We start from the raw sequence: 25,124 nt of genomic DNA, 5'->3' as shown, positions 1-25,124 counted from the left end.
TAGATCACAGTTTTTTATTCTTAATGACATAAGCAGGAGAAAAATCTCACATTCATACTAAAAATTCCAACTAGACTCAACAGGAATGAAGTCTCTATTTGTAATGGAAAGTCCCAGCCTCCCGCTCCTGTCCAGTGCGCGTACTGTACACATCCACACTCACACTCACTCAGGGCTCCCGGACCGGCTGTCCTGCCTGCGGAACTGAGGTAAACTAGCTCAGGTACTGACACTAGGAGGGTCTACCTTACGTAAGGTACAGGTAGAAGCTTGATTTCTAGGCCCAGGCCCGGGCCCACCCCGACCCTCCAATCCTAACAGGTATTTAGGCTTGAGGTTCACTCCCTCCTCAGCTGCACACAGCCGGGTATGAACACGGATCAGAGCTGTTCTGAGGGGTAGGAAGGAGCAGCCCCGCCACCGAACACTCACCCTCAGTCACAACGGGGAGGGGGCACCGGTTACATCTACATCACATTATTTATAAAATAAGAATTACATTTTATATAACGTGGCCAGAAGGAGCTCTAGTCCCCCAGGAAAGCTGCCCGGGACAGCATTTGAGCCTCTTCTTTGCACAGGCATAACTTAACTATACAGCTAATTCCTAGTCAATAGCATTTATACTTAACCACCTCAATGAACCAAGCTTGAAGGAATTTAAAAGGCAATTTAGCTTAAATACAAAAATAAATTTTTGTTAAAAAATGTTTAAATATTTTTTTCTTTTAATTTAGACACACGCATTCATACTTCTCCCAAAGAGGTTGGGCATGGCAGCAAGGCTCTTGGGCCTGGGGTATGTGGTTTCAGAAGGAAGGAAGGAAAGGATGGGCTGCAGAGGAGGACCCTGTTTGGGAAAAACAGGATTTTAAAAATATGGTTCATTAATTTAGGTTTTCCAACATCTACTTTGGGTGATGTAGCCTCCAGTGAGGTCAGGTAAGTGGGACAGAAACAGCAGAGGGAAGAAGAAGGGTCTTTGCTTCCCCCGGGCCCCATCCTCCCGGGCTGCCAGCCCTTGAAGTCAGAACACCATTGGAAAATTCAGGAGTCGGCACTTGTAGCCGTCAAGTGGTGCTACTTTCCACATTCAATTAGCGAGGCCCCAGAAAACTTGAAACAGGAAGTCCGGCACTACCAACATGCCGCCACTCATACAACTCAATTCTTCCTCCAAACTCGATTCAAAGAGCAATACACAGAGCATCAGACAAAGGAACACAGGACAAGGCTTGAAACATACAATCCTGGAGAGGCAGACGAGGGCCCAATGGGGCCAAAGGGTGGCTGGGCGAGGAGGCAGCTGAAGCAGCGGTGGGCATCCTGCCTGCTCCAAGAGCTTCTCCCTCCTGGAGCGAGGTATCTCACCCCTGGCTCTGCCAGGCTAACAGTCTTGAGCCACCAAGCTTTGAGGGGCCAAACTGGCAGAGGGTTGGAGATGAAACATTGATTCAGGCTTGGCAGGAAGAAAACGGCAGGAGCAGCACCCACTGGGGTCTCCAAGGCAAAGCTAGATTCAAGGGCATTTAAAAAGGAATCAATTCTGCAAGGAACCGGTGAGGGACACAGCAGCAAGAAATGGGGAAACAGAGTCCCCAGAAGGGACCAAAGGAAGAGAACCACTTCTCACAGCTAAGCCAAGCAAGGTCAAGCCTTAGGGATAACCCATTTCCCAAATCCCATCAGGTGCACACCAGCGATCCAGGCGGGCTGGACCCTGCACCCTCCAGCGACGACGGCTCTTGGGGAAAGGTGGAAGGGGCGCCTGCCTAAGGGCGTGCTAAGCGGGAGTCAGGGCAGCGGACGCTATGTACAGGTGTTTCCTTAGTTCTCCAGCCTCCCCAGTGGAACTGTTCAAGTAGAGGTCCCGGGCTTTGGCCCTCCGTATCCTGCTTCCCCATCCCTGAGGCTTGTGCTTCCTCCAGGAGAAGGGAAAGGGCCCCAGGGCTGCCACTACCCCCTGGCGGCTGAAGCCAGAGATCCGGGGTAGGTTTACTTTATGCAACTCGAAGGGTCAAAGGCTCTTCCCAGCAGGTGCCAAGGTCCAGATTGAGGGAAGGGGTTGGGGGAACAGGGACAGGGGACAAAGGCTATTTTTTGCGGGTGTGCTGCCTTCGGGCCTGCAGTCGCTGTCGAGCCCCTGGGGTCTTGGATCCCGCACCAATGGAAAATGAAGGGGCCGCCGATCCTGGAAAGATTCAACAAGACCTCATCAGGGCAGCTGCTACCTGAGACTCCGGCCCTAGGGGCCCCAACCTCTGGAAGGCTAGGCCAGTAACACACACAGGGTGCCTCAATAGGGCTTTCCCCGCTGCATCAGAAACACTGTACGGGAGGAGCCTCCTGAAATGCAAACTCCCAGAGAGTCTCAGAGCAAGGCCCACGAATCTATTTTTACCTGGCTTCCCATGGGACGGCAAAGTTCCGCCCCAGACGGCTCCTCTCTGATCTCTGCCATCCAACTCCCATCCCTGGGCTGTGCTGTACTCCTAACCCTAATTGTCTTTCCTGTGCTGTACCTGATCTTCACCGGACCTCAGAGGGCCAGGAGCCTGCCACCCCACCCAAACCCTCCTCAGACAGAGGAGCAGGGCTACAGGGCAGCTTGCTGCTTACCAAACGGTCCAATGCCAACAAAGCCTTGGGCAGGTGCTGAGGATGCCCCAAAGGAGAGGCTGCTGCCTGATGTGCCCACTCCAGGCGCAGGGGTGTTCTGACCAAAGGTGGGAGTGGCGGTGCCTGGAATGAAGAGAACAGAGAGCTGCAGAGAGCTGGCCAGTGAGCAGAGGGCGGGGACAGGCGAGGAACCGGGCAGGAGCCTGCACTCTGCAGGGCACCTCCCACAGGGCCCTCAGCCCCATTCTTGCTCCTTGGGCACTCCTTCATCAGCAACTGAGCCAGACAACCAAGTCTTCATGCCTGGTGCCCCAGCTCAGCCTGCTTCTCCCACCTGCTAATGGCCACGCCATGGCAGAGAAAAAGCCCTCCTGCCCCGCAGCCGCCTCGTGGGCCTCCTGACCAGCGCTGTAGAGGGGAGTACTCTGGGGCCCCCGCCTCCTAGTGTACTCGGGTTGGCCACCTCCTCTCTTCAGGCCTCTTCCCCCTAGCCACTGTCCCTCCCCTCTGAAGCCTGCTCTGTCCACCCCTCATCTTTTGTGATGTCCCCTGGTGCCCTCCCTCCCTGGCCTGGGCCTGACTGGCTCTGGCTGCCTGCCTGATGCCCTCTCTGGCAGCCCCTCCGCAGGGAAGGCTGCTCTCAGGGCTTGGCCTCCGGCCCAGGCAGGGGAGGCTCCCTGTGCTTCCACGCTGCTTCCACACAGCTTCTCTTCCTTCCCTAAATACCGTAACTCAAGTTCGGATCATCACTTTATTCTAATCTGCCATGTCCTTGTGTCACCTGTCAAATGCCAGGTCACTTCCCGATTCACAGAGGACCCTTGGCTCACTGGCCTCCTCCCCATCACCACGTGTGGTGACCTCACCCTGTGAGGCTGACTGATAGTCCTCTCAGCCCCTCGACCTTGCCACCCCCATGACCTCCTCTCCCTGACCCCTGCCACCATTCCTGTGGTCACATTGTCACCACAACTGCTCTGGCTCCTGAATCTCCTGCAGGCATCACCCCTCCTGCATCTGACTTCACCTGCTCTCCATTCCTGCACCCACTGAGCCGCATTGGGGCACTGACCCGCTGCCCCTCTTGCTTTGCTTGCTGTGGTCTCCACGGCAGGGTGGCACCAGCTGTCCACTGACCTTAGGTCTACACCCACAGTGTTGCTGGGAAACACACACATCATGCTAACTGGCCTCACTTTAACTTCACAATCACCATTTTCCAGCCCACAAACTGCCTGAAAAGTGATTACACTTTTTAATACGATGTTCCTTTCCCCACTGTCCAAAATGACTATTTCAAAAGGCCCCTTTTTTATACACTTTATCCCGACCCTCTCTCTCCCAGATTTTCTCTCCTACTTCATGAAGAAAACAGAACCCATGAGGTCTACATTCATCTTCCACACAGGAGGAACCATCCCTGCATCCTTCTGCCTGATTCTGCAATGGTTTTCCTGAACACTTAAGACCCAAACACCCAGCCCTGGCCACAAACAATCCTCGCCTCTTGGCCTCCTTCCACACCACTGCCTCTGCTTTTCACCCTCCTGCCACGCTTGCCTTTGCTCTGCTCCTGAACATACCAAACATCATTTCTGCCTCTGGGCTTTTGCATGCACCATCCTGTGCGTGAAAAGCATGTCCACTTGTGCTGTGCCCGCCCCCACCCCACCCTTACTCAGCTTACTTTTTTTTGTTTTTTGAGACAGTCTTGCTGTCACCCAGGCTGGAGTACAGTGACATGATCTTGGCTCACCGCAACCTCCACCTTCTGGGTTCAAACCTATCTTGTGCCTCAGCCTCCAGAGTAGCCAGGATTACAGGTGGGTACCACCACACCCGGCTAATTTTTTGGTATTTTTAGTAAAGACAGGGTTTCGTCAAATTGCCCAGGCTGGTCACGAACTCCTGGCCTCAAAAGATCCACCCTCCTTGGCCTCCCAAAATGTTGGGATTACAAGCGTAAGCCACTACACCCAACCCTCAGCTTGCAACTGTTACTCAGAAGGGCCTTCTTTGACCAGCTAAATCCACAACAGCTCCTCCAGTCCTTATTACATGTTAGCAAAACATGTATCATGCCCTGTCATTTCATTTAGTTCTATATTCAATGCCTGTCTCTTTACTGCCACATCATGAGCTCCCTGAGAAGGCAGGCTGCGCAGGCACAGCTCTTCAGTGTCCGGTCTGGCAGCCCAAGTCCACACCCCTCCTTACCTCCAAACACAGGTTTGCTCTCAGGCGTGCTGCCCACGTTGAAGGCAAACGGTGTACCCTGGCTGGTGGTGCCCAGGGCGTTCTGACCTAAGCCCCCTGCAAAGGGGGTGGAGGTGGCTGTGGTCCCACTCTGTCCCGCTCCGAAGCTGAAAGCTCCAGAGGTGGTGCTGGAGCCTGGGGTGGCCACATTGATCCCAAAGCTCCCACTGCCAGCAGGGGCCGCCGAGCCCCCAAATGTGAAGGGTGATGGTGTTGTGCTGCCGAACACCGAGCTGCTGCTCCCGCTGCTGGCGGTCTGCGTGGTGGCTCCAAAGCCGGAGCTGGTGGCTGCACCGAAGGAGAAGACAGCAGTGGAGCTGCCAAAGGCGGGCTGTGAGCTGGCGGGAGTGCCAAAGGCCGAAGCCGTGGCTTTCAACCCAAATGCTGAGTGCGTGGCACCACCAAAGGTAGGATGGATGGGTGTAGGCACATGCGCAGGCACGATCTTGATCGTGGACGCAGGTGCAGGTGTGGGTGCAGCAGCTGGGGCCGGGGCTGCAGAGTTTCCAAAAGTGAAAGAGCTGCCAAAGTTGGGGGCAAGGGCCGGCTTGGCGGCCCCTGGCGGCTGCCCCTCAGCGGCCCCAAATGCAGGCTGGGGGTTGGCTCCTGGATATGATGGGAGTGGGGTCTTGGCGCTTGAGCCAAAGGGAATGTTGAACGTGGGGGTGCTTGTGTTACTGAACGTCAGAGTGGGCTGGCTGCTGGTGGCCGGGGCGGAAGTGGTAAGGGTGCTGCCGAAAGCACTAAAGCTGGAAGTGCTGCTGCTGGTGGCCGTTGGCATGGCAGTGGGCAGGGACTGGCTAAAGGTGGTGACTGTGGTGGTTGCGGGCAGGGCAGGAGGTTTGCCAAACTGGAATATGGAGCCCATGGCCGGGGTGAAGCTGGCAGCAGAGGCCTGGGGTGCCCCGAAAAGGAAAGGCTGTGAGGTGGCAGTGGTGGTGCTGGTCGTGGCGCTCACACTGCTGCTGCTCACACTGTTTACGCCAAAGCCAAACGCAGGCTTCACAGCAGAGTCTGCAGATGGACTGGCGGTGGTGACGGGAGCCACGGCAGAGGTGGCGGTGGGCAGACCAGTGAAGAGCGGGGCAGTTGTGGTGGGAGCAGTGGTGGGAGTAGTTGTCTGCTTGAAGAAGGGAGCAGACAAGGGCAAAGATGCAGGTGGCCCCATGCTGCTAAAGATAGGCTGGAAGGTTGGGGCTGTGGTGCTGGTGGTCGTGGGGAGGGAGGAGCTGGAGGGCGCTGTGGCTGTGACTGAGGGGCCAGGCGGTGTGGGGCCTTCCTTCTCACTCTTGGGTGGGGCCATGAAAATGGGCTTGAACATGGGAGATGCTGAAGACGTGGCAGGGGCGGCAGGGCTGGAAGATAAGGTGCTCTGTGTTCCAAACAGGAAGCTTTGTTTGGGGGCGGGGGATGGGGCAGATGTGGCTTGGGGTTTGGCAGCCGTCTCTGCCTGAAGGGTTGGAGGTGACTTGGTGTCAGTGGCTGGTACCGTGGATGGAGCAGGGATCAGCCCCAGCAAAGTGGTCGGGGGTTTGGAGTCTAAGGAGGGGCTGGGGAGGGGCCCTGGCAGCCCTGACTGTGGTAAGCCCAGCGGGGGCAGGAGGCTGGGCGTCTTTGGAGGCGAGGGGGCCTCAGTGGTTGCTGCTCCAGCAGATTCTGGAAGAAGAATAGAAAATGTGAATTTGGAATAAATACTTCGAAGATGATGGTATTCAGTATTTCAGTACCCTCCCCACGCCTACCACAGAGCCTGGGATCCAAGAGTCAGTCAAAAACCTCAGCTAAGTCTACACTACAGGCCTGTACAGTAAATCAAGGACGTGTTCATTATTTCTACCACCACAGATCATCAGACAGAAGAGGATAAAATGGGGCCTAAATGGGGGCCTAATGTGTAGAGATTAAGACAATCCAATTGTCTGAACTCTGAAGTTCACGTACGAATCTAGATATACTTTATTTTTCGCCTACTAAGCTCACCTGCCAAGCACGAAGAGCATACAACTCTGAATGGGGAAGTCTCTGCCCTTGAGCAGGGAGGGGGAGTATGATTCCCAGGTTACCGTCTGATCAAGACTGTGAGCGCACAGGGCCATGAAGGCCTGGGCTGGGAACACCAGCAGCCCTCGAAGTGCTGGAGGAAAAGGAAGCAGTGCTGTTCTGGACTGGTGGTTCTGATAGGCAAGGATATCCTGACCACACCACCCACATTCACACTTCAGAGGCGCTACACCGGGAAGATCATTCTCATCTGACAGATGAGGAAGGAGAGGCTCAGGGCAGCTACGAGCCAGGCTTCAGATCCTAAGTGTCACAGCACCCCTTCCCTAACACTCCCTGATGCAGGCTCCAGCGCATTAAACGTGGGCCCACTCCGGTGTGTTGAGTCAGGGTGCGTTTGGCCTGCAGAGCAATCTCCAGTGACTGACAGGCATGACGCCCTTACTCTAACCCAAGCAGGGGATGCTAATCAGAAGGCTGGATCCAAGGGCCCCACTCCAGCTCACCTGAGCAAGGTGGCAGGTTCGGGGGACTCTGCATCTTCTTCAAGCTCTCTAACAGTGGGTTGGTGCTTGGGCCCGGGAGGGAGGTGGGTGGGGAGGCAGTTGCAGCAGCAGGCAGGGTAAAAGTAAACGAAGGCTGAGTGGTAGGTGGGGTCTCAGTGACAGAGTTTGAGGCAGCATCTAAGAAAGAAAGAAAGGTGAAGCAGTCCTGGCTTGTCTGGGACTTCTTTTCAGATGCCTGTTGGAGAGCAGGGTCTCAGCACAGCTCACAGAGGACTGCCTGCCCTTAACTGCAGTGGTCCCTGCTGTCCTGTGAAGACCAACACAGATTTCTCAGGTGAGAAAGAGCACAAGAAAACATGGAACCCTACTTGGGATTTTCCCAGAGAAACCATTTTTTCAAACACCGAAATAAAACCAAAGAAAACAAGACACCTGACACCTCTCGAGTGTGCAACGATCTGTGCTCCTTACCACTCTTGTCCTCCAAGGCCTTGTTGAACCACTGTAATGAAGCCTTCTTCTCTAAGTCTAGGTCCTCGGCAGTGATCGAATAGCCAAGCTGGGGAGGTGGAGGCTACCAAAGAGAAAAGGAAGAAGTCAGGCCAATCAGAAAAAAAGGGAAGGCTGGGCACGGTGGCTCACATCTGTACTCTTAGCCCTTTGGGAGGCTGAGCCAGCTGGATCACTTGAGGTCAGGAGTTTGAGGTCGACCTGGCCAACATGGTGAAACCCCATCTCTACTAAAAAATACAAAAAATCAGCCAGGCGTGGTAGCGTGCGTCTGTAATCCCAGCTACTTGGGAGGCTGAGGCAGGAGAACTGCTTGAACCCAGGAGGCAGAGGTAACAGCCAAAATAGAGCCACTGCACTCCAGCCTGGGTGACAGAGTGATGCTGTTTCAAAAAACAAAAACAAAATAGAAAAAACTAGAAGAAACTTGTCCTTAGTGTTCCTAAGACTTAGGAGAGCTAAGCCGGGAGGGAAGGAGTAGTAGATGGACAAGACCATACCAAGGTCAGCTGTTCCCCACGCCGAGAAGGCAGCAGCTGAATTTTGCGCTTACGCTGCCCAGAGCTGCCAGGTGTAGACTGAGAATTCGAGTTTTGTTTCTTCCTTGGGGTTGTATCTGCAACTAAAGAAAGAAATCAAGACTCGTTTGCTTTCTTCCGTCTTCCAGAAATGGATGGTTTTGTCTACCCACTTCGTATTTAACACTGAGTTTTCACTGGGTATCTCTGAAAAGATTCGATCTTCTTTGGTTTGGTTGCTTGGCTGGTGTTTGCAAGATTAAGGCGTGCACACAAACCGCTTACTGCGCCGTCATTACCGAGATTACCCACAGGTGACTCAAACTGAGCTTACCTCCATCCAGTCGTTAATACCCATCTGCAACCTTTCTCTCTCATCAGACTATAAACTTCTGAAGGAGAAGAAATCTCTCCTTGTATCTAGCATGCCTTAGACATAGTAATGCTCGAGACATTTTCCCAATAGGTATTAATCTCTATATCCTCCACAAACACCTCCACCACCAGCAGCAGCAGCCCCTCCTCCTGGCTCAGCAACCTACCCTTTTCTCCCTGGGACTCCTTGTCCGCCGCCAATGGAGTTGAGGAACTGGAATGATGACATAGCTCCTCTTCTCTGTGGGCAGAAAAGGAACAGTTTAGTCTAGAAAGACTTCTTGGCCGAAGTATTAAATAATTTCTCACACCCTCCTAACTACCAAGTGGCCAATGTCTAAAACAACCATAATTTAAGATCTCAGCATGCCAGGATAAAAAAAGTCAAAAGGAAATTCCAACAGAATAAAGGGAGGCTATTCACAGAGGCCATGGAGACAGCTTTTGTCTTAAAACAAGCACAAAACAATAATCTTCAAACCTTACTTACAACCTACCAAGTTCCTGGGGGTTCTAGACACACATGTGATCCCTGAGGGAGTGGCGTTCCAGCCAACTGCCAGCACCCAGGGGGTCAGCTAGAGCCAAGAACCTGAAGGCAACTGCCCACTGACTTGACTCTGCTCTCCACTCTGCATGGCCTCTGTGCTTGCACCTAATCCCTCATGCTGGAGTGGGAGGCGACAGCCAGAGGCCACTGGAGTCAGTATCCAAGACTGTAGGGATGACAGCGGTTCGGGTGGGTGCTGCGGTGTCCCTCTTGATTCTCCAAGTCACAGCCGCATAAAGCCTAAGAGCCAGGTTCATTTCCCACCTTTCCTTACCCCCATCTGTCCACGCAGCAAATGAAAACTGCAGGAGAATGCCGAGTACCTTATTTTCTTTGCTGGCCTCTCTGGTGTCTGGGAGCGGGATGAGGCTGGGCTAGAGAAGGGTGATGAACTGGGGCCACTTCTCTTCCAGAGCTAAAAATCAAGAGGGACATGACTGAGCCTGCTGATAACTTAGCATCTGACCTTCAACATGACAAAGTCTCTTTTTAAGTAACTAAAAAAATATTTTTTGTGGTTAAATGGTTAGTCATGCCTGTAATCCCAGCACATTGGGAGGCCAAGGTGGATTGCTTGAGTCCAGGAGTTTGAGACCAGCCTGGGTAACATAGTGAGACGCTTGTCTCTACAAAAAATTGAAAAATCAGTTGGGTGTGGTGGTTTGCATCTGTGGTCCCAACTACTCAGGAGGCTGCAGTGAGCTGAGATTGCCCCACTGCACTGCAGCCTGGGTGACAGAGCGAGACCCTGTCTCAAAAAGAAAAAAAGAAAAAAATTTGTTTGTGAAGAAAGAGCCCTGAAAAGAAAGTCAACTGCCAGTATTAATCATGAAAGCAAAAAAAAGAAGTCTATAAAAGTAATGGAATGTGAATAAAGGTAGAAAGGATGGACGCACTTTTTGCATATATTAAGTGGAACGTTAGACTCAGTAATGAAGCGTCAGGACACATTCAAACCTACGCTAGACTCTCTATGGAAAGGACAGAAGTAAATTAAAGACAACTCAGTAAACTAATTTAGTCTTGCTTTCATTAAATTTTCAATTTTAATTTACTAACTTCATTTTAAAAATATGCCGTCATAGCATTTATGACTTTTGCAACAACTAGCATTTATCATCATGTGATGATTACCTATACATCTTCTACCAGTCGACTTCTTGACAGCAAAGATGGTGTTTTCATCTCTGCTTCCTCCACAGACCAGCAGCAAAGTAGCTGGCATAGAGCGGACATTGCAAATAGTCTCCTAAGTGCTGAGCCTAATTACAAAGCCACTAAACTGTCACCTCAGACCGTCTTTCCTGCTTGAAAAGCTGCTAGTGATTTCTCAGGAGTCTGAAACCAGCCCAGGCAACATAGTGAGACCGTGTCTCCACTATAAGTTTTTAAAAATTAGCTAGGTGTGGTGATGCATGGCTGTGCTCCCAGTACCAGCTACATCACATAAGTACAAACAGGAAGCCAACAATGCTTAATAAGAGTTCAAAAGCGAAAAGAGGAAGCTTCAGACAAGTGGTAAGCAGCGGAACAGTTTGGTGAGGCTACCATCAGAAAGCCGGGCCTGGGAGGAGCTTGAGAAAACTGCTCACCACAATAACAGTTGAAGTTATGCTCAAACAGCAAGAAAGGCTAGAGCACATGGTTTAAAAAACATGGGATTACAGGCATATAAAAGAGCAGAATACAAAAATTCACCAAAGTGATCCAAAGATTGAATACATAAGCGGCATTTTCAATCACTTCAGATCCCTGACACTAGCTTGCTGGTTCTCACACGACTGCTCATCAGTCACCTGTGGAACTTTTTTTTTTTTTTTTTGAGATGGAGTCTTGCTCTGTCGCCAGGCTGGAGTGCAGTGGCACGATCTCAGCTCACTGTAACCTCTGCCCCCTTGTTCAAGTGATTATCCTGCCTCAGCCTCCTGAATAGCTAGGACTACAGGAGCATGCCATCACATCCCCCTAATTTTTGTATTTTCAGTAGAGATGGGGTTTCACCATGTTGGCCAGCATGGTCTTGATCTCTTGACCTCATGATCTGCCCGCCTTGGCCTCCCAACGTGCTGGGATTACAGGTGTAAGCCACCACGCCTAGCCACCGTGGAACTTTAAAAGCACACAGATGGCCAAGTGCAGTGGCTCACGCCTGTAATCCTAGTACTCTGGGAGACTGAGGCAGGAGAACTGCTTGAGCCCAGGAGTTTCAGACCAGCCTGGGCAACATAGCAAGACCCTATCTGTAGTTAAAGCAATAACATTAAAACAAACAAAAACATAAGCCTTGCATTTTTCTTCACAATGTGCTCCAGACACTGAGGGATACACATCACTGAGCATGCAAAGGTTTTCAGAAATGCCAAAGGGGCCAGATGAGGTGACTCACACCTGTAATCCCAGCACTTCGGGAGGCTGAGGCAGGAGGATCACCTGAGGTCAGGAGTTTGAGACCAGCATGGCAACATGGTGTAACCTTATCTCTACTAGAAATACAAAAATTAGCCAGGTATGGTGGTGCACACCTATAATCCCAACACTTTGGGAGGCCAAGGTGAGAGGATCACTTGAGCCCAAGAGTTTTGAGACCAGTCTAGGTAACATAGTGAGGTCTCATCTCTACCAAGGAAAAAAAAAAAAAAAAAGAAATGCCAAAGGAGACTGTAATGATTAGCTAGGATTGGAAGACGACTGGACAACTAGTTTAACAATTGGGGAAAAAAGTATTACTCCTCTACTTCATCGACTGTACATACACACTCATTTCAGATATAACAAGACAAGGATGTTTATTATCATGTCTATTCAACTTAAAGTCCTAGCCAAGTGCAATAAGACATAAACAGAGTAAGATTGCAGAGGAAGAGAAAAACTCATTATCATACACATAAGTGTATATACTAAAATCCTAAAGAACACAGAGATTTAGCAAACTTTCTGAATACAAAATCAGTTGTATTTCTACACATCAGCACAATCACATTTTGAAGGCACTATTTATAACAGCATCAAAACCACATACCTAGGGCCAGGCACCGTGGCTCACCCCTGTAATTCCAACACTCTGGGAGGCAAAGGCAGGTGGATCACTTGAGGTCAGAAGTTTGAGACCGGCCTGGCCAACAAGGTGAAACCCTGTCTCTACTAAAACTACAAAAATTAGCCAGGTGTGGTGGTGCGTGCGTATAATCTCAGCTACTTGGCAGGCTGAGGCAGGAGAATAACTTGAACCTGGGAGGTGGAGGCTGCAGTGAGCCGAGATTGTGCCACTGCACTCCAGCCTGGGAGACAGAGTGAGACTCCATCTCAAAAAACAAAACAAAACAAAAACCAGATACCTAGAAATAAATCTAATAAAAGAGAAGTAAAACCTCTACAGAGAATTAGAGATGATGTAAATAAATGAAGGAGGTGGGACATGGCCTACAATCCCAGCACTCAGGGAGGTGAAGGTGGGAAGATTGCTTGAGCTCAGGGTTTGAGACCAGCCCAGGCAACATAGTGAGACCGTGTCTCCACTATAAGTTTTTAAAAATTAGCTAGGTGTGGTGATGCATGCCTGTGCTCCCAGCTACTCAAGAGGCTGAGGCAGGAGAATGGCTTGAGCCTGGGAGCTCGAGGCAGTAGTGAGCTATGATCATGCCACTGCACTCCAGCCTGGGCCACAGAGCAAGAACAACATTCATGTTCATAGATTAGAAGTAAACAAGGTCAATATTACAACAATGTTAATTCCATCCAAAGTAATAAGTAGATGAAAGGCAATCCCAATCAGTATCTCAGAACTCTTTTGTGTGTGTGTGTGAAAATTGACAAGTTGATCTAAAAATTGTATGAAAATGCAAAAGGCCAAGATACAAGACAGTCCTGAAGAGAAATGAGAAAGTGGGATGACTGACTCTATCAAGACTCAAAATATAAGGGTAGGGGTAAAACGAAGACTGGCACAAGGGTAGGTAAAAAAATAGACCAATGGAACAAAACAAGAGTCTAGAAATGGACCCACATATATACGGACACTTAAATTAGACAAAGACAGTGCTGCAGAGAAATAAGGATGGTCCTTTCAATAAATGTTGCTGAGAGAAATGGGTATTTCTACAGTTTAAAAAACAAAACAAAACAAACAAACAAACAAAAACCCTAATTTTGATCCCAACCTCACACCATACACAAAAATCAAGTTCAGGTGTATTATGGATTTACATATAAAAGTAATAATAAAATAATAAAGCTTTTAGAAGAGAGCATAGAAGAAAATTATCATGACCTTAGGTTAGGTAGGCAAAGATTTCCTGAATACTACACAAAATATGCTAACCACAAGGAAGCAGAATGGCAAGAGCAGGACACTTTTTTGTTGCAACGCATACATGACAGAGAGCTTGTATCTAGAATATATAAAGAGTGTATTCAAATCTCTAAAAGACACCTTAACAGAAAAGAGCCAAGCAATCTGAACAGGCATCTCACAAAAGAGGCTATAAAAATAGCCAATAAACAGTTGGTACTTCTATATTAGCAATCAGGGAAATGCAATTAAAACCACAATGAAATATTACTTCACACTTACCAGAATGGCTAAACAGACTGGCAATACCAAGTATTGATGAGGATATGGAAAAACATAAAACAAAAATCTCATATACTGCTGGTAAGAATATAAACCAGGCTGGGCGTGGTGGCTCATGCCTGTAATCCCAGCACTTTGGGAGGCCAAGGCGGGTGGATCACCTGAGGCTGGGAGCTTGAGAACAGACTGACCAACATGGAGAAACCCCATCTCCACTAAAAATACAAAGTTAGCTGGGTGTGGTGGCGCATGCCTATAATCCCAGCTACTCGGGAGGCTGAAGGCAGGAGAATCACTTGAACCCAGGAGGTGGAGGTTGCCATGAGCTGAAACTGTGCCATTGCACTCCAGCCTGGGCAACAAGAATGAAACTCTGCCTCAAAAAAAAATAAAAATAAAATAAAAATAAACCGAAACACTCTTTTTAATACATTGCTTAGAGGCTGGGCACAGTGGCTCATGGCTGTAATCCCAGCATTTCGGGAGGCTAAGGCAGGCAGATCACTTAAGGCCAGGAGTTTGAGACCAGCCTGACCAACATGATAAAACCCTATCTCTATTAAAAATTTAAAAATGTAGCTGGGCATGGTGGCACACACCTGTAATCTCAGTTACTTGGGAGGCTGAGGCATGAGAATGACTTGAACCCAGGAGGCAGATGTTGCAGTGAGTGCCAATATGGTGCCACTGCACTCCAGCCTGGGTGACAGAATGAAACTCAAAAAAAAAAAGAAAGAAAGAAAGAAATGGCTGGGCATGGTGGCTCATGCCTGTAATTTCAGCACTTTGGGAGGCTGAGGCAGGTGGATCATCTGAGGTTAGGAGTTCGAGACCAGACTGACCAATATGGTGAAACCTTGTCTCTACTAAAAATACAAAAATTTGCTGGGTATGGTGGCATGCGCCTGTAGTCCCAGCTTCTAGGGAAGCTGAGGCAGGAGAATTGCTTGAACCCAGAAGGTGGAGGTTGCAGTGAGCCGAGATTGCACCACTGTACTCCAACCTGGGTGACAGAGCAAGACTCCATCTAAAAAGAAACAAACAAACAAAAAAACACACAAAAAAAATGGTTAGCAATATCTACTAAAACGGAATGTACACATACTTTATTGTACTAAAAGACTTAGACAATTGTCTAAAGCAGTACTATGTATAATAACCCCAAACTGGAAACCCCAATGTCCAATGGCAGAATGGATAAATTAACTGTGGTTATATGCATAGTGTGGAACAGTATATACATCAATGACAATGAATTACCCACCACTATGTGCAAGAATATGGACAAATCTCACAAGCAAAATGTTAAGTCAAACACCAAAGAATGCACGCTTTATTTGCATTCATATAAAATTCAAAAACAGGGTACACTATAAAAGGTGCTAATAGGAAGGAAAGAAGGAGCAGTGATGGGGAGTGGGCAGGAGGGAGGTTTCTGGGTGATGAAAATGTTTTATTACTTGACCTGGGTGGTGGTTACAATTTGTGTTTTTCTGTATATTATACTCTAGTAAAAAAGGCCATCTAAAGAGTGAGGCAAATTACACGACACAAAATGCTATGCAAGATGTAATGGACAAAAGAGAAACGAAGATGCTTTTTAAAAAGCAAATATGCTTTGACTCTGTTATGTAGAACAGTCAAAAAATTCTGGGTATTATCTGTGTTTGCACACAGTAAGAATGTTAACAATGGGTACCTACTGGATGGAGACTCAGACTGCTGGGAGAGGAATTTTATTTTTTTACTTAAAAAAGCCAAAACCAGGAAGGGTAATACTTGCACATTACAGATTCCAACAATAAGAATGTACAGTAGGCCAGGCACAGTGGCTCACACCTGTAATCCCTGCACTTTGGGAGGCCAAGGCAGGCGGAATCACGAGGTCAGGAGTTCGAGACCAGCAATGGCCAACACGGTGAAACCCTGTCTCTACTAAAAATATAAAAAATTAGCTGGGCATGGTGGCGGGAGCCTGTAATCTCAACTACTTGGGAGACTGAGGCAGGGGAATTGCTTGAACCCAGGAGGTGGAGGTTACAGTGAGCTGAGATCACACCACTGCACTCCAGCCTGGGCGACAGTGTGAGACTCCGTCTCAAAAAAAAAAAAAAGTACAGTAAAAAGTAAATTTCCTTTTTATCTCAATAACGATTACCAGTTTCTAATATATCCTGTAAGAATTATCTTATGCATATTAAAAGATTTTTAAAAGCCCAAATAATAGAGGATACTATACAGTTCTGAGCCTTGTTTTTATGTAATTTCTTTTTGAGATCATTCTCATGAGTACTTATTCAGTTAGTTGCCTTATTCTTTTTCATAGTTACATAGTATATTTCAACTTATAGAAACACTGTAAGTTATTCAACCAGCTCCCTGAAAAAAAATATGTACATTGTTTCCAAGCTGCTGTTATTAAAACAATGTTACATTAAATCCTTATATCCATTTCCCAGTATGTGGGTAGGATAAATTCCTAAGGTAAAGCTGCTTGATCAAAGGGTGCGTGTATCTCTAATCTGGACAATTCCTGCCACACAGCCCTCTAGAGAGCTGTACCAACTGACCCTCCCACCAGCAATGTGTGAGGAGCCTGTTTCTTCTAACACTGCACTTCTATGGTTTCTACTTTACGTTCAAAACTTGCTTCATTTGGAATAGGTTTCTCTACTATAGGAAAAACTCTCGAATGTGAGATTTGACTGTTAGCCCTTCAGAAAAATGGGTAAAGGATATGAACTAAGATTCATGGAAACAGAACTGAAAATAATCATTCAACACACGAACAGATGATCAAACTACTCATAAGGGACAAAAATTAGATACTTTTTTTTTGAGATGGAGTCTCACTCTGTCGTCCAGGCTGGAGGGCAGTGGTGCGAGCTTGGCTCACTTGACCTCCACCTTCCGGGGTCAAGCAGTTCTCCTGCCTCAGCCTCCCAAGTAGCTGGGATTACAGCACACACCACCATGCCTGGCTAAATTTTTTGTATTTTTAGTAGCGATGGGGTATTGCCATGTTGGCCAGGCTGGTCTCAAACTCCTGATTTCAGGTGATCCACCTGCCTCGGCCTCCCAAAGTGCTGGGATTATAGGTGTGAGCCACCGCGCTTGGCTAGCTACCTTTTATTTTTTTGAGACAGAGTCTTACTCTGTCGCCCAGGCTGGAGTGCAGTGCTGCTATCTCTGCAACCTCTGCCTCACAGGTTCCCGATATTCTCCTTCCTCAGCCTTCTGAGTAGCTGGGATTCCAGGCATGTGCCACCATGCCCAGCTAATTTTTATATTTTTAGTAGAGACAGGATTTCACCATGTTGGCCAGGATGGTCTCGAACTCCTGACCTCAGGTGATCTGCCTTCCTCGGCCTCTCAAAGTGCTGGGATTACAGGCGTGAAGTCCTAGATACTATTTTTTACCTGTCAAATTGGTAAAAGCCCAGAGCTACAATAACCAAATCTGCTGGTGAGGCCATGGAGAAACAGTCCCTTCTCATACAACACTGAGGGGAATGCTGAGTGGTACACGCTCTGTAGGAGGATTTAACAATATCCAGCAAAATTACACGCGCATTTAACCTTAAACTTGGGAATCTGACTTCTAGGAGTTTTCCAGAGGCAAAATTGCTAAGGGTGAAATGACATATGAACAAATGTATTCTTTGCAGCATTATTTGTGATAGCAGAAGACCGAAACAACCCAACCTTTGTCAACAAAGGACTAGAGTGCCTATCTAGTTGTAAGACAAAAGATGAGTTTCTGTGTACTGCTATGGAATGACCTCAACTGTACATTATGTGAAAAAGCAAGGCTCAAGTATGTATATACTGTCTACTACCTTAAATGTTAGAAAGTGGCGGTTTTCAGATACACTGATATGTGTATCGTTTAAAAAAGAACAATGAAGGATAATGAAAAAATAATAAAAATGGAGAGGAAGGAAAAATGCAGAGTAGAAAGGGACGGAAATTGAATTTTTGAGTGTATCTTGTTTGTTTTTATGAAACAACTTAAGTATTTTACATAATTTAAAACAGAACTATTTCAAGAAGGAAAACATAGAAATCCCTGTAACTTTCAAACATACTGAACAAATGAACCTCACTGTATATAAAGCTGGTGTACCAAAGGACAATTAACATTACTTTAAAACACGATATATTGATTCCATGTCCCTAGGATTCAGAGGGATATAATGACGAAATGAATCACAAACAATTCTTAAACTGACTACAGCAGTCTTAATAAAGACAGTGTTAATAATGACACTGATACCATTATTTGGAAATTGCATGGGCCAGGCGTGGTGGCTCACACCTGTAATCTCAGCACTTTGGGAGGTGGAGGCAGGTGGATCACCTGAGGTCACAAGTTCGAGACCAGCCTGGCCAACATGGTGAAATATCATCTCTACTAAAAATACAAAAATTATCTGGGCATGGTGACGGTGCCTGTAGTCTCAGCTACTTGGGAGGCGGAGGTAGGAGAATCGCTTGAACTCAGGAAGCAGAGATTGCAGTGAGCCAAGATTGCACCACTGCACTCAAGCCTGGGCGACAGAATAAGACTCCGTCTCAAAAAAAAAAAAAAAAATTGCGTGTACTAGGATCAAAGTAACTATAAACCAACATTTTCAGTGTAATACATAAAAATACAAAATCAATTACATAGAAAATCCTGCCATCATAAATTTGAATTTGGAATATTAAGAGTTAATTATTTACATTCCTCTTTCTAGAAGATCTATCTTCTCTCTCCTAAAACTTAAGACTATAGTCTCTACAATTCTAAATGGAAGAAACCAAAACTTTTTGAAGAAACAGCCAACTTCAGTATAGGCTAAAAAAGGACTCTGGGAAGGTGGGCAGAAAGCAATGAAGCTATCTGTCGAAGACGGCCGGGGTCAAAACAAAGGACACAGGAGCCAGTTTGGCTTCCACAGGCCAAAGCTGAAAAAGTTTGCATATCCAAAATAATAACTAGAATCACAAACAATTCTTAAACTGACTACAGCAGTCTTAATAAAGACAGTGTTAATAATGACACTGATACCGTTATTTGGAAATTGCATGGGCCAGGTGTGGTGGCTCACACCTGTAATCTCAGCACTTGGGGAGGCGGAGGCAGGTACATAACATCAAGGCTAATAATTTAAGAGGGATAATGATATTACGGTTATTAATGTTCATTTATATGACTGTCAGAGCCTTCTGGGTTGATGAACTCGTCTCAAAATTTTCCTCCTCTCAAAAACATTTCTCCGTACATGCTTTACATCTTTTTGTCTGGCTGCTGCATACTGGGTACCCACTTATCAACAGTCACTGTAATAGGTGCTTTTTAAATATTACCTTCAATCATTGCAACAGCACTTCAGAGATAAGAAAAAGAGATATTATGTGATTTGTGTGCCCCAGACCTTGTAACTACTAGATGTCAGAGCCAAGCATTTTTTTTTCCTTTTCTTTGAGACACAGTCTTCCTCTGTTGCACAGGCTAGTCTTGAACTCCTGGGCTCAAGAGGTTCTCCCACCTTGATCTCCCAAAGTTATGGGATTACAGGCACGAGCCACCCCACCCAGCCTCAGAGCTAAGATTAGAACCTAAGTCTGTGCAGCAGCAAAGCCTGCTCTGTTCCCTATACTGTGCGATAATCCCTTTTCCAAAAAATCATGACCACTTGTTTAAAAACCCTGCACTCAATTCTAAATGCCTACAGGATAAATCTCTTTTATGACCCAATACAAAATGGACTCAGTGTACCTCTCCAATCACCTTCTGTCCATTTATCTGCATCACAGCTCTGTCTTGAATCAGCTCGCACACGTGCACTGCTTTACATTCCCGGCTTTCTACTCCATTCTGCTGGCCCATATTGATCACTCAATGATCTGTATTTTCTTTTTTTTTTTTTTTTTGAGATGGAGTCTCGCTTTGTTACCCAGGCTGGAGTCCAGTGGCGTGATCTCGGCTCACTGCAAACTCCGCCTCCCAGGTTCACGCCATTCTACTGCCTCAGCCTCCCGAGTAGCTGGGACTACAGGCGCCCACCACTGCGCCCGGCTAATTTTTTGTACTTTTAGTAGAGACAGGGTTTCACTGTGTTAGCCAGGATGATCTCGATCTCCTGACCTCGTAATCCGCCTGCCTCGGCCTCCCAAAGTGCTGGGATTACAGGCGTGAGCCACCACGCCCGGCCTTTATCTGTATTTTCTATTAGCTTAGAGACAATTCTAATGTCTGACAGATAGAAGGTGATTAGCAAACCTTTGCTCATCAATTATTTTATTAAAAAAATTTCTTTAAAAATTATTTTGTACAGACAAGGTCTCACTATATTGCCCAGGCTGGTTTTGAACTCCTGGGCTCAAGTAATCCTCCTGCTTCGGCCTTCCAAAGTGCTGGGATGACAGGGCTAAGCTACCACATTGGGAATGCTGGGAATTCATGTCCCCCACATTACAAGAGCTGTACTTGTACCTGTGAGATGCCTCGAGTGGAGCTGTAGGAACTGGTAATGGCATTGCGGCTGGAGCTAGGGATGCCACTTGTGTAAGCGCTTGTCAAGGAGCTCATGGAAGAGCTTCGGGATCTCTTATTCAAGTGGTCATCTGAGCTCTGAGAATTGAGGCCTCTCTTCAGAGACCCAGGCCTGATAAAAGGGAAGAAGACAGATGCTTTATTGAAGGCAACATTCTTCTATGGTTTCATCCACGGTCATAACATCTTTCTTAATAAACATGAAGGGAAGAGAATAATGCTTTTAATTTTTACTGCTAACAATCTGGCCAAATCTATCTGACAAAGTCAGTAAGAAAAGCCAAATATGTAAAACTTAAATGTATGATTCCATGTACAGAATATTCTGTAAAATGCATACCTATCTACAGTGACAGAAGGCAGATCAGTGGATGCCTGGGGACAGGGATGGAACTGAAGTGAGGGATTACAGGCATGTGGGAACTTTTGGAGGTGATGGATGTTCATTATCTTAGTGGTGGGATGGTTCCACAGGTGAATGCGTATCAAAATGTCACATGCTTTAAACAAGTAGTTTATTGTATGTCAATTATACCTCAACAAAGCTGTCAAAAAAAATCAGAGTTAAGAGGAACCCATCATTTTTCTAAACCTCCAACTGAAAGAGAAATCTCCTATGCATCTTTTCTGTAGGACAGACATCCAACCTGTTACAATATAGACAACTCTCTCCTAGAGTGACCCACGTCAACCATGAACCACATGGTTTATAATGTATTTCCTCTAACTTTCACCCACGGATCCTATTTGAAGTCAGAGCAAGTTATTTTGCTCCTTTCAAGGGACAGTCCTTTGGTTTTTAGGGACCATTATCCTTCTGTCACTTATTTCCTTATTCCCCCTGAGATTTTTCTGCTCTGGGCTAATACTTCCATACCTCCAAAACCCCATCATCCACCAACCCCACTGTGGGCTGTTGAAAATCTCCTTAACATTTTCGTTGCTTCACTGGGAATGAATTTCCGTTTGTGTACATCCTCCCTTGCAGTGCAGTACACTGATCTGACCACAGTGCTCCACGGACAGTAAGCAGAACTACGGAAGGCAGGAATACCATCTACCTGCCTCATTCCAATCTTTCTTCTAAGAGCACAGACCAGGAGCACATTAGTTTTCCTGGTGGCCACATCACACTGCTGACTCAGATGAGGCATCTAAGTTATCCTAAGTCTTTCCACACACACTTCTGAGCCACTTTCCTTTCCATCCAATTCTTCCTCCAATTTGTTTTTAAACTGATATGTAGAAATTTAACATTTAATTTCATACTGTTTTATCCACTGCACAAACTTTGCAATCCTTCTATGTGCTTGGTTATTAAATATATTTGTAAAACCTCTTAGTCGCAACATATTTCATCCATCTTAATGCAAGAACATTAAAAAGAATTAGACAGAAGGCAGTTAATTGTGGAAAGTTACTCAAAATGTTCCTAATTTCAAAGATGTGAACCTGAACTAATTAAACAATGCAAAAAACAAACAGGAAAATCTATAGGGCAACAGCTCTGATCATGCTTTTTTTCCAAACAGTGGTATTTCATCCAGATGGACTCGTACTTACTTAGGCACAAAAGAAGCGGGGACTCCATTGGCCACCAGGGGCTCAAACGCTGAATGTCCACTGCCACTGCTATCATGGCGCCTGTGACAAATCAAAAAAGTCTCAATGAAATGACATGACTTCTTTTTGTCCCTTTAAAGTGTATTCTCACATTTCTGGGACCTTATACTATCTCTATGGAGCACAGAGCCCACGCTAGACCAGTAAACGGTTGTTTAAAATCCCTAAGTTTCTGAAAGGTAAATTTTTTTTTTTCCCAGACGGAGTTTCGCTCTTGTTGCCTAGGCTGGAGTGCAATAGCACAATCTTGGCTCAGTGCGACAAACCTCTGCCTCCCGGGTTCAAGCGATTCTCTTGCCTCAGCCTCCAGAGTAGCTGGGACTATAGGTATGCACCACTACACCTGGCTAATTTCTTAATTTTTTGTAGAGGCGAGGTTTCACTATGTTGCCCAGACTGGTCTTAAGCTCCTGGGCTCCAGCGATCCTCCCATCTTGGCCTCTCACAGAGTCAGGAGTACAGGCGCATACCACCACACCCAGCCTTATAAAATGGTGTTTCCCTCAAGAGTCCCATGAGAGCAGAGATTTGTCTTGTCTACTGCTCTATCCATATCATTTGGAGTAGGGTCTCATACACAGTGGGTGCTCAATAAATGCTCAGCCACTTCAACTTCCTTTCTTTCTATACTTAGAAAACTATCCCATTTTCATTAGGTTATTCTATAAACCACAAAAGTAATTTTTTTTTCTTTTTTTTTTGGAGTCTCACTCTGTCGCCCAGGCTGCAGTGCAGCAGGAGTCTCGGCTCACTGCAACCTCTGCCTCCCAGGTTCAAGCAATTCTCCTGTCTCAACCTCCCGAGTAGCTGGGACTACAGGCGCCTGCCACCACGTCCCGCTAATTTTTGTATTTTTAGTAGAGATAGAGTTTCACCATGTTGGCCAGGCTGGTCTTGAACTCCTGACCTCAGCTGATCCACCTGCCTTGGCCTCTCAAAGTGCTGGGATTACAGGCATGAGCCTCCTTGCCCCGCCAGGAAATTCATTTTAATCTCATTACTGTTAAATCTACCAAAGTCTAGTTTTCATTTTTCTTTCACAAGCATTTCCTTCAGCACAATTAAGACACTGGAACTGGTGGTTACCCAAATAACTGAACACCATAAAATTCCAATGGGAAGACTTAAAGCCTTTTATCTTGAAAATAAACTTTAACACATTTCTACAAAAGCATGAGGCTAACTAACATGGCTAATAGCTGTCAGCTTATCTCTACCACTCATGGAAAAGGTAAACTGTAACATCGATCTAACCTGTGCCTTGAAATGAACAGCAGTAAAACGCTTGTTATTCGGTTCTTCCATGAAAGCCAAAGAAGGGGGCCTACAAAGGCTCACAAACTGGAGGTGGCCTCTGTATCTTTATGGGAATGTCTACATCTCATCCCATAGGAGTCTAACCAGGAAACCGGCTTACTCCTCTCCTGCGTCTGTTACCTTCTTTTATTTTCCTGGCCATCAAGGAATATTTGGTCTTCTTCCTCCACTGTCCTTTTCTTCTTCTTCTCTTTGAGGGCACTCAGTACAGTCTCCTTTGCACATGGGTCTGGGGCATTACTTGATGGTGAGGACAGTGTTGAGCTGATTATCTGCTCTGGTCTATAATGAAAGACAAGATTCTAGCCGTAAGATATTTTAATTCCCACGCCATATAGCAGAGATTTCAGAAACGGGAAATCAGAAGCTAACCAACAGACCAAAGTATAATTTATACACTCACAGCAGTTCCCCTTAGCAAGTAAAGCTACTTTTTCGTCAAGGGCAAAAAATGAAAAACACAATTACTAGAATTTGGTATTTCTCATTCAAATAAGCAGCTTTGTCTTTTCTTTTTTGCGTTGTAGTCATGTTGTCATAGGAACAACTGGAAAAGAATAAAGTGGACACGAAAAGGGAGAGTATTCTTCCAACGATAATACTCACATCGCAGAACGCGAAAATCTTCTGTCGGGAGGGGCGATCCTCACAGTAACTGGGCTACACACCATCCTGGAGTTGCGAGGGGACAGCACAGCCTTCTTGTGATAACCATTCCAGCACACTGTGGGAAGTACCCCCAGACAGGAATATTGGGCCTGATGGATCGGATAGCGTCTTCGAGGTGTTATTACAAACCGATTTGGTAAAGTCCCACAATCCCTGCAGAGAATGTGAGACAAATCATGGAACCAAAGCATAAAAGAATGTCAAAATTTTAAACGGCTAAAAATCCACCAGTTCAGACATTTTCCAAAGAACTTAAGTCTCTTTCAAAGCAACACAGAACACGGTGTTTTTATGGCAACTTTCCCCTATTCCATCTAAGGGCAGAGAGTGACAGCTGCTTAACAGCTGTCTCAACAATGGATTTCAACAATTTGAGAGGGAAAAATCTAAATCTAGACTAAATCTAGACTGCACTAAAATTCGGGGAGTTTTTAAAACTGGAAAGAAGGGAATCGTTTTGGCAACATAACATCTCATTCCAAGAGTGAGACAAGGCCAGGAGACGGCTGGCACACACCAAGGTGTTAAGGAGGGCAAAACCACACACAATCCCCTTTGGACTAGATGAAAAAGCAAATCGGATTTAAAAGTCAAGTCCTCGATTTCAAGCTAGCCGAACCACAGGATGCTCTGGGAAAATCAGCGCATCTTACCGTGGGGAAGGCCTCCCGGAGGGTCGGAGAAGAGGAGTGGGGAGAGAGGGGTAAACGTGGTGAACGCGATGCGGCGGCGGGGAGCGCGGCGCCAGGCGGGCGAGTGGGCGGCGGCCAGGCCTATCCCGCAGGTCCTGGCCCTCCGGAGCGGGGGTGGGCTGCGGCGGCCCGGGCTTGCCCAGGTAACTGCCCATGAGTAGCAGTTCGGCAGGGTCAGGTCCTTCGAGCAGGGTCCGCGGCTCTAGGAGGTTTCCGTTGGCTGTCGACTTGGCCGGAGGCGAAGCGAACAGTGTTCGCCGATGTCGCGCCTTCCTAACGAAGGAGGATAAGGGGCGCGAACCTCGGGGCTCGCGGCTCAGTCCCCACCAGGCCGCGGTAGCCCCCACGGCCAGCCAGGCCAGCGCAGCTGCAGCCGG

General features: G+C 47.0%; 1 protein-coding gene across 1 annotated transcript; it reads right to left on the bottom strand.

Annotated features, from left to right (window-relative positions):
* Positions 1-25,118, bottom strand: LOC105503451 (nuclear envelope pore membrane protein POM 121C). The gene is made up of 13 exons (XM_011930352.1): positions 24,709-25,118; positions 23,993-24,208; positions 23,507-23,668; positions 22,010-22,090; positions 20,387-20,558; positions 9,659-9,750; positions 8,953-9,026; positions 8,393-8,514; positions 7,854-7,956; positions 7,383-7,559; positions 4,837-6,531; positions 2,620-2,742; positions 1-2,191 (listed from the first exon to the last, which is right to left on the bottom strand). Exons 1-13 carry the CDS (start codon positions 24,900-24,902, stop codon positions 2,094-2,096), a joined length of 3,309 nt encoding a protein of 1,102 aa, XP_011785742.1. The 5' UTR covers positions 24,903-25,118; the 3' UTR covers positions 1-2,093.
* Positions 25,119-25,124: the final 6 nt, after the last annotated feature.

Source organism: Colobus angolensis, unplaced genomic scaffold, assembly GCF_000951035.1.
Source record: "Colobus angolensis palliatus isolate OR3802 unplaced genomic scaffold, Cang.pa_1.0 Scaffold120, whole genome shotgun sequence".
Taxonomy (NCBI): Eukaryota; Metazoa; Chordata; class Mammalia; order Primates; family Cercopithecidae; genus Colobus; species Colobus angolensis.
Note: the sequence above shows the minus strand (reverse complement) of the source record. Positions and strands in the feature narration are given on the sequence as shown.

Bases quoted from the DNA above. Each gene is read 5' to 3' on its own strand.
- LOC105503451 (XM_011930352.1), bottom strand. From the start codon at position 24,902: ATGGGCAGTTACCTGGGCAAGCCCGGGCCGCCGCAGCCCACCCCCGCT. The intron at 9,027-9,658 runs GTACTCGGCATT...TTCTGCCCACAG, and splicing joins AGGCCAGCAAAGAAAATAAG to AGAAGAGGAGCTATGTCATC. The intron at 2,192-2,619 runs GTAAGCAGCAAG...GAATCTTTCCAG, and splicing joins TGTTGGCATTGGACCGTTTG to GATCGGCGGCCCCTTCATTT.